General features: G+C 37.7%; 2 protein-coding genes and 1 pseudogene across 2 annotated transcripts; 2 read left to right on the top strand and 1 right to left on the bottom strand.

Annotated features, from left to right (window-relative positions):
- Window positions 1–3,492: 3,492 nt before the first annotated feature.
- On the top strand, window positions 3,493–7,869 carry LOC110264386 (serine/threonine-protein phosphatase 7 long form homolog). The gene is made up of 4 exons (XM_088492509.1): window positions 3,493–4,683; window positions 5,380–6,103; window positions 6,227–6,314; window positions 6,395–7,869. Exons 2-4 carry the CDS (start codon window positions 5,490–5,492, stop codon window positions 6,926–6,928), a joined length of 1,236 nt encoding a protein of 411 aa, XP_088348635.1. The 5' UTR covers window positions 3,493–4,683; window positions 5,380–5,489; the 3' UTR covers window positions 6,929–7,869.
- Window positions 3,629–4,120, top strand: LOC107607800 (toll/interleukin-1 receptor-like protein pseudogene; annotated as a pseudogene).
- Window positions 6,956–9,444, bottom strand: LOC110265142 (uncharacterized). The gene is made up of 4 exons (XM_088495054.1): window positions 8,943–9,444; window positions 8,170–8,859; window positions 7,861–8,103; window positions 6,956–7,782 (listed from the first exon to the last, which is right to left on the bottom strand). The coding sequence occupies exons 1-4, from the start codon at window positions 9,442–9,444 to the stop codon at window positions 6,956–6,958; spliced, it is 2,262 nt and encodes a 753-aa protein (XP_088351180.1).
- Between the last annotated feature and the right edge of the window lie 107 nt (window positions 9,445–9,551).

The raw sequence follows: 9,551 nt of genomic DNA, 5'->3' as shown, positions 1-9,551 counted from the left end.
CAGTAGTTCTTTCAAAACTCTTGCGGAGATTATCCTTGTTGTTTGTCCTTCCTTTTCAAAGTCTTTTATCTTTCTGACTAAACTCGAGAATTATTTTGATGTCACGTGCGATCTTTAGGTATAGTAATGCGATGCGTTAGTTCCTTAAGACCTGTTTGTGGATACGAAGGTGAAGCGGTAAGGGTGCAACGTTATGAGAAGTTGTGGGAGTTTTGTTTCTCGTGGAAGAGTCTGCGGATGTTAGGATTATGACCGGTTATGGGGTTGTGAAGTGATTGATGGAGTTAGGAAGTTGATGCTTTGAAAGGGGTTCGAGATCTGTGAGTGAACGTTATATCTGTTGTTAGATACCAACCTGCTTTGTAGCCTTTTTGCCATGTTAACCACCGATTTGCTTTGTGAACACCTATCTTGACTTGCACCCTATTTTGTTCCTCCAAGATTTTATAGAAATTTGAAACCATATAACCTTTTCGTATTGAGCCTATCTTGTATCTTTCACATTACACTATACATTACCCTTATATTTAAATCTGAGGGTTATCCGGTATTTGAAATTTTACATATATGTGTTAAGATCTCTTACTTTTTTAAAAAGTATTTGAAAGGTAGATCACTAAATTGGTGTCAAAATTCTCGTTTCGATGAGCTCTATCCTAATTTAATATTATTTTTGCATTTCTAATCTTCTTTATTAAAACTAATTTATCAATTAATTATTTACTATTTTAACGGGGTTTACACTACACGTTAGGCTAGCAACACCCCTGCTAGCTGGAGTCTGAGTTAGATGCATCTAAATTAACATCATAACCGCCGTTAACTACGATTTTCTAATACAAGCCTCTCAAACCAATTCAAAACATATAAATTCAAATATAATAAATCTTTGATATTTCAAATATATACAGTATTGAATCAAATCAAATAATACTTTCTCATAAAAAATCTTTTCTAATCATAACTTCTTCAATCATAAGTAATTTCAAACACATTTCACAATTTCAAAGTCAATAAGTACTAACAAATACGTCAATGCTTCAAAAGTATCTATTCGAGTAAAATCAAATGTTCTAAAATAATATAAAACTTCATCAAATATATATATATAGTCTCATGTAAAATTTCTAAGATATGAACTTCATAAAAATATTTTTTTCAATTATAATAAATTAATTATTCTAATCAAATCAAAGTTCTTCAACAATAGTTTTACAAATATAATTAAAAACTCAGAATAGCATAAACCAAAAAAATTAACGGTTATAAATATAAAGCCTACTCACAAATTGGTCCCAAGGGACCGAAGAAACCAAACCAGAGTGCCAAGATAAAAGGTGAGGAAGGTTGAAGTAGAATGGAATGAAAGAGCACGAAATTTTGACCGAGGTAGTAGCAACAACTTCGATTTCTCACTGCAGCAACCTCAACAACAGCCCTAGTATCAATAACATATAACAACCACAGTAACAATGACAGCGAATCTAATAGCCTACAGTGGTTTAAAACTAAGCAAAGACAAAAAAGGACAGCAAACATGATAGGACAGAGTCAATAATAGAGTTTTATGGCAAGACAAGGCAGAACAAGTTTAGTCTTACCAAAGGAAATAAGAGGATGGAGCATCAGCAACTCCGGTGACCCCCCACCGTCAAGGACAGAACAGGCAGAAGTAAAGCTGAGCTAGGGCAAACTTACAGAGTTTTCAACAGCGGCTTCCGGCGACATCAGCGCGATTTTCGGTGACCAGAGGTGCGGTGGCACAGCTTGTGACAACGGCGGAGGCGTACCAGCTCCCCCTCCTTGCGAGACTCTCCTCTCTCTAGCCATTGTGTTGTTTCTCTCTCCTCTGCGAGCTCCTCTCTCTCTCTCTTCGAAGCCACATACCTACAGCCGCGACGGCAACAACGAAGCTCCCCTTCCAGCGGCAGGGACGGTCTCCAGGGGCGATGGCGAGGACGGCGGGACAGCACCTCCTCTCTCGCGCCTCTTCCTTTCTCCTTCCTCCATTCCCTATTTCGAACTCCTTCTCCCTCTCCCTACCTGATCCGTGGCAACGACGGCAACGTCCAACTTCACCGGTGTCACCTCCTTAGCTTCTCCCCCTCTTCTTCCTTTCTTCTCCCTTTCTATTTTTTCTTGCTATTTTTCTTTCTTTCATTCTCAGCAGGGTGTGTGTATGTTAGGAGAGGGTTAGGGTTTAGAAAAAGGGATAAAGGGTAGTTTAGATATTTTGATAAAATTAGAGAGTATATGTAAAATGTTTCAAAAAAATTTTAGATGTTACAAATATAATAATAATAATTGTGATGAAAAATACTAGAGAATTATTAAAATTTATTATTTTTTCATCAATTAGTCATCAATATTTAAAAATATGGGATAAAATATGTTATTAAGTTATTAAGCTAAAGAAATTGAGTTAATGACTAAATAATGATAAAAATAATAAATTCGGATGGCTCCTAATATTTTTTATTATGAAAATTAGAATGAGACCCACACGATGACGGGAAAATAAATTATTTATACTATATAGTATTTTTTAATAAGTATTATATTATTTAAAAATTGATTAGATAATATATAAATTACTGTTAAATTAGAGTATTTTATATTAAAAATATTTTGCATAAAATTTATTTAAAAATCTGCAATATAATTATTCAACTAAAATGTAATACATTGAAATTTATATTATTTTAAGAGTTTAAATTTATTTATTTTTAAAAAGGCCATAGGTTATTTATATTAGAGTTATACAAAATTATATCTTTATTTTTTATTTTTATTTTTAATTTTTTTTACTTGCTATATTTTGTCTTCTAATGCAATTTTCTTTGGTTTGCAAATAACTAAAGAAAAATAAGTGAATGAGAATGAAAAAAAAATAAAAATGTAATTTGAAATTATGAATTAATCTTATAATCATAATATATTTGAATGTATCTAATAATAAGATATGCTAAATTTAAACTTATTTGAAAAAAATGTTTACAATTAATATTAAAGATTGAAAAATAAAATATAATAAAAAATTTATCCAATATGTATAAATAAACCAAATAGTATAATAATAAGAATCTTAATTTGTTTAAATTATAAAATTTAAATATTTGTAATTAAAATTTTTTATAATTATTATTATTATAAAATTTTTAATATATATTTTTATTATATTTAATTAATATTTTATATTTCAATTGAATAATAATAAATAAAAAGTTTTTGTTTTAACATCCACCTACTAAAATTCCATACAAATTTTCTCTTACTTTCAATTAAAGAGTACTAAAATTCCAAACTAACTTTGGAGCATCAAATTGCGTGCCAGATAGATAGGAAGGGCAGGGAAGTCAAGTCAGTTTCTCACAAAGCAACTTGGTGGAAAGTAGCTGCATAATTATCGAACATGTTTTTAATTTGGTCGACTTATTATTTATTATTTATTAATGACTTACAACTAGCAATACTTTACCTGCTTGACTCACCAAGTCAATGTATGAAGAAAAATCAAAACTATAGTTGATGCTTTACTTGGTTTATTCACTTTATACCTAATTGCTTGTAGTTAAGCATTTTAATTCTCACAGATGTGAAACTCTGCAAGGACCATTATCATATTATCATGACGGATCATGATGCAGAATCCTGCTCCTCACAATTCATATACGATGTTTTTCTGAGCTTTAGAGGCTCCACAAGATGTGGATTCAAGGATAATCTCTACACCGCTTTGACCAATAAAGGAATCACTACCTTTAGAGATGATGAGAATCTTAGAGTTGTTGATAGAATCAGAGATACTCTTCTTGAAGCCATTAAAAGATCCAGGATGTCCATTGCTGTGGTGTGTCAGAACTACGCCTCTTCAGCATGGTGCTTGGATGAACTTGTCCAAATCATGGAGTGCTCTAACAAGGGAACAAAACAACCAGTTTTCCCAATTTTTTACCATGTGGATCCATCAGATATAAGGCATCAGAAGAATCAATATGACCAAGACATGAAGAAGCATGAAAGCAGATATGGCAAAGACTCGCACAAGGTACAAGCATGGAGGTTGGCTTTGTATGAAGTTAGCAATCTAAGCGGAAAGCATTGTAAAGTGAATCGGTGAGTAACCTTTAGTTCAGAAATTAATCTCTAAATGGATAACACAATGGTAAAGCGCAGATAAATGGATGCATGGTGTGATGTCTATAAATGTGGACCTGTGAAGATCAGAGACCTACAAAACGCAGATAACGTTTTGCAGGAACAAGAAACAGAAAACAAAACGCAGGCTGCGATTGGCGGAGAAATGGAACAAGAAATTGAAACATGTCCTGCATGCCGACAGGACCAAAGCTTGACCAACTTCGAACTGAGCAAAACGCAGAATGCGTTTGTCAGTGACCAGAGCAAAACGCTGGATGCGTTTTGCAGGCTCCATACATGCATGCGTACTACCTGTTTTGGGAGGGGGTTCAGTTGGGTCCTTATAAGTGAGAAACGCAGATTGAAGTAGAAGCATAGTTACTGAAGCAAAATAGTTACTAAAGATACATTTTAAGGGAGAGTGAGTGTAGGAGCTGTGAAAGAGCTCGGTGAAGAAGAGCTACATGGTATAAGGAAAAAAATGGTTGCGATTATACCAAACTAGAAGATCATATTATTGAGTATTTGGATCATCCCCAATTCGTAAGTAAATTTTTTTAATATTTAACAATAAATATATAAATTTATTTGAATTTTTTTTATTTGTGTTGTAATTAGTAGTATTGAGGTTATTAATATTATTATAATTAATATTTTGTTATTAGTAATTTTGCGTTGCGTTTTAAATTTTTTTAATACTGTTATTATTATTATTATAGTGGATCTGTTAATGAAAATAATTTATTAATAATATTTAATAAGAATAATGTGTAATAAATTATTATTTTTTAGTGATTTACTATTATTTTTTATGATAGTAATAATAATAATAATACTGTCATCAACAGTAAACGGTTTTGTTAATAATGTTTACGTTGGAAAAAAATTTATTATTACAGATATTATAATAAATGATTTTTTTCAGTAATATTTTGTAATAATAATTAATACTGTATGTTAATAATAACAAATCTTGTAGGTTATAGTTATTATAATAAATGGTTATTATTATTGTTATTATTGTTATATTTGGATAACTATTATTATAATTAGAGTGTTATTATGATTATTTTATAATACTAGTTATGATAGTGAGAATAAGTTATTATTAATTTTTAATAATTAATAATACTGTTTAATAAATAATAGATAAATATTCGTATTTTTTAACAATTTATTATTATTATTATGTTTTAACCGGTATTATTTAGAATTTAATAATTATCATTTTTTTTTCAGGCTATCAGAAATTTGTTGCCCAGAAAACTGGATCCGCCAGATACGTTGAATGAGGTAGTTGCAGCGACATTGGCATTGACTGGTTTCAACACATTTCGCGAGTGGGCGAAATGAGAGGTCATTCTGCACTACTGAGTGCTTTGGTGGAACGCTGGAGGCCGGAGACTCACACGTTTCATCTTCCGGTCGGTGAAGTGACGGTAACACTGGAAGATGTGAGCTATATTCTTGGTCTCCCGATTAATGGGGATACTGTTACGGGTAGATCAGATAGCAGCCACCAGTTTTTGGTGGAGAACTGCATTGCGTGTTTTGGTCGGGAGCCCGGTCCGGACGATCACGTGTTGGGAAAGGTTAATATTGCTTGGGTCCAGCGGTGCAGAGACACCGAGCCGTGTGATACTCAGGAGTCTCTCGAGCGGTACGTCCGAGCGCACATTTTCTGCATGCTCGGTACAATTGTGTTTCCGGATAAGTCGACCGTTTCACTGAACTCGAAGTTTCTACCGCTACTTAGGGATTTTTACCGGATTTCAGGGTATAGTTGGGGAGCAGCCAGTCTGGCACACCTATACAGATCGTTGTGTCGTGCCTCACGATACAACTGCAAGGAAATGGATGGCCCACTGATACTGCTTTTTGTTTGGGCGTGGGAGCGTATGCCGTTCCTGGCACCTATACCCCGCGATCAACTCGGCAATATTGATGTTCCACTAGCGCGACGGTATTGGCTTTTAGCGTTGTTGTTATTGTTATTATTATTATTAAGCTTATTCATATTATTATTATTATTATTATTATTATTATTTTGTTCTTCTTATTAATAATGTTATTATGTTTTCGTTAGGTGGAGTCATTGGCGCCGACATATGAGATATATACGGCGGCCCACTACGCATTTTAGGCGAGGTCTCAACGACATGGGAATTGACGACGTAAGTTGTACCATTAATGTCCAATGTTTTTATTCAGAAGAATAGTTTTTCTAATCGACCTCTTGGTAACTATTATGCAGTTTATATGGCGGCCATATATGGGAGTGGGGATTCCGGATGGCCTCGAACCCCATATGTTCATGTGCTCCACTCAGTCGCCTTTAGTGTCATTCGAGTGCATAGAATGGCACGCGACAGATCGGGTTAGACGACAGTTCGGGATGCAGCAGCTACCACCAGGCCCCGCGTTCAACCTTGGTCGTGATTACTGCAAGCGGCTGACAGGAGCACAGAACCATGACTGGGGACAGATTTACAGTCAATGGGTTAACAGATGGACATTTGACCGCTATAACACATTGCAGCTAGGCGAGGAGATTATTGACTTCCATCCTCTCCCAGTGTACTACGACTGGTACACGCAGCAGTATGGGATTCACCTGCGGCTGTCAGATAAAGTTCCAGGCGGAGAGTTTGGCGCCGATGAACCACAGCAGCAACAGGAAGAACCAGCTGGCCCTCACCAGGGAGTCCCGCCTCATGAGCAACAGGAACGTGTATTGTTTTTAATTCCTAGTATTATGGTTATTAGGTTTATAAATAGCTATCAGTAATTAGTATTAATTGTATTTACTTGTTAATTAGGTGCCGGCATATGAGCACCAGCTTGGACCTGCGCACTGAGGACATCGGCTGTGGCTATGTCCCTCGCGTCCACATATAATGCACCGGCGAGGACCACGCATCTCACGTGAATCCATCTCATTCAAGTAGCGGGTGGACCTCGGTCTTCCTTTCGTCGCGCGCCTCAATGTCCAGTTGGCGATCACCTTCGCTCCTTCGTATCTATCCCATGTAGATGGGTCACCCATCAGAACAAACTCGCCTCTGTAAACCTTGCAAATTTCAGACATCTTGTACACATCGTTTACATACACTTGCCAATCGAGACGCTGATTGGCGCAACATGCAAGCACGTGGCGACATGGAAGTCGCTCGACCTGGAAATGGCCACAGTCGCAGTGTCGTTGCGCAAGGTTGACCATGTAAATGGTACCATCTTGCATTTCGCGAACCTCAAACATCTCATTGCGCCTGTCAAACCGGTTGACCACAACGTTTCCTGCACGTCGGAAGCTTTCTTCAACTCTCTTTGTTGCGAACTCTGAATACGTAAATCCGTTGCGGAGACGCTCATGAGCCTCGGTACTCTTCCGAGTGAACAACTCATTCAGCCGATAGAAAGTTGACCGGACCAAGGCAGTCACAGGAAGGTTGCGTGCCCCCTTCAGGACAGAATTTATGCACTCTACCAAGTTTGTCGTCATATGTCCCCAACGATGACCACCATCGAATGCCAACACCCATCTCTCAACATCGATCTCATCGCACCATTGAGTATATGCCTCACCCCGCTCTTTAAGCATTTGGTAGTTTTTGTTGTACTCCTGCTCCGTTCTAGAATAGCCTGTTGAACAAACCATTTAGTCGTAAGCAGATGTCACAAATTTACTCTGAATAGAACCATAATAGCGAGTTGATATACCTGTGTTCACCACGAGTTTATGCAAATATGGAGTCTTGAACCTCCTTAAGAAGTTGGAGCCGATGTGCCTGATGCAGTACATGTGCCACGCCCTTGGTGGTGACCATGCACCGTTACTGTGAGCTATTGCAGCGTCGATGGAGGTATGGCAATCAGAAATAATGCCCACCCCATCAATGGTGACAACATATCTCCACAAATTTGTTAGGAAAAACTCCCATGTGTCTGCCGTCTCACCCTCGACTATGGCAAAAGCAATAGGCACAATGTTTTGATTCCCGTCTTATGCAACCGCTACCAGAAGTGCACCTTTATATTTTCCATACAGGTGCGTGCCATCAACTTGCACCAGTGGCTTGCAGTGTCTAAATGCTACAATACATGGATAGAAGCTCCAAAAAATGCGATGCAGAACTCTTACACCTTGAACCTCCTCAGTCTCACGGTAAACGGGGAGCGTTTTGATTTGAACACGAGACCTTGGCATTTTTACCGTCATTGCTTTCAACCATACTGGCAGGGTCTGGTAAAAAACTTTCCAATCACCGAAAACCTTGGCAACGGCTTTCTGCTTTGCCAACCAAGCCTTGCGGTAACTGACATTGTAGTTGAACCTGGATTGAACTTCTGCAATTACAGACTTCACCTTTATCGAGGGGTCTGATTCGACCAACGGCCTAATGACATCTGCAATTGTGTCCGAGTCCAACTTGGCATGATCTTGTGATATCGTTCCCACGGTGCACGTGTGCTTGCCATTGTATCTCCTGATCTCCCAACAAGCTTTCTTTTGAATCAAGCTAGCCCGGATTAGCCAATCGCACCCTGCACCATACCCCTTGCATTTCGCATAGAATGTTTGCGGCTCAGACTCATACACAGTGTAATCAACCCCTCTAGAGATAGTGTAGCTTTTGATTGCAGATATCACCGACTCTCTCGATCCAAATTCCATGCCAACACTAAACTCGCCATCTTCCGCCGCAGCGTTGCCTTCACCTACGACATGCGCACCACCATCAGTCAAACGAGGCATATAAAATAAACACTATAGGAAACTTGAGTTAATAATCATAACATACCCGTATTCGCATACTCAGGAAATTCTGGGTCATGCATGGCTTCCAGATCTAGAGTCCTCATAAAAGACGGAACACCAAACGGGTGCTGGCTTATAATCGTATTCGCTTCATTTGGCACCTCCGGATTGCCTGCCAAGTCTCCGTCATCGTTCTCGTCATTGACTTCATAGTTAGCTTCGAACTCCTCTTCACTGTCATTATTTTCTTCTTCCCAATCTATATCACCAAGCTCATCAACATTGATCTCCTCGCCGACCGCGCCCGACCCTGACTGCTGCTCAAACTCAACGTACAACTCTATCATCGGCACGTGAAATCGGGTTTGTTGATAAATACAGAACATCTGCTGCATACTGGCATCGTCAGTAATGGGCATTAATTGAAACTGTACTAGCCCACCAAATACTTGCACAGGACTTCTGTATAAAAGGTTGCTCACCCTTTTCAAAATGTGGCTTTGAATGTTATTACAAAGCCCATTTTGCAAATCGACAAAGCTCATGGTACATGGAACAGCAAATGATAACGGACATTCACAAACAAAAGTCACTCATTCATGTGTGTTTGGTATAACTTCACCGTTATAATATACTCGCAAATTTGCAATAT

Source organism: Arachis ipaensis, chromosome B7, assembly GCF_059453495.1.
Source record: "Arachis ipaensis isolate K30076 ecotype BB chromosome B7, ASM5945349v1, whole genome shotgun sequence".
Classification (NCBI taxonomy): Eukaryota; Viridiplantae; Streptophyta; class Magnoliopsida; order Fabales; family Fabaceae; genus Arachis; species Arachis ipaensis.
The sequence above is the reverse complement of the archived record's forward strand: the minus strand, read 5'-3'. Positions and strand labels throughout refer to the sequence as shown.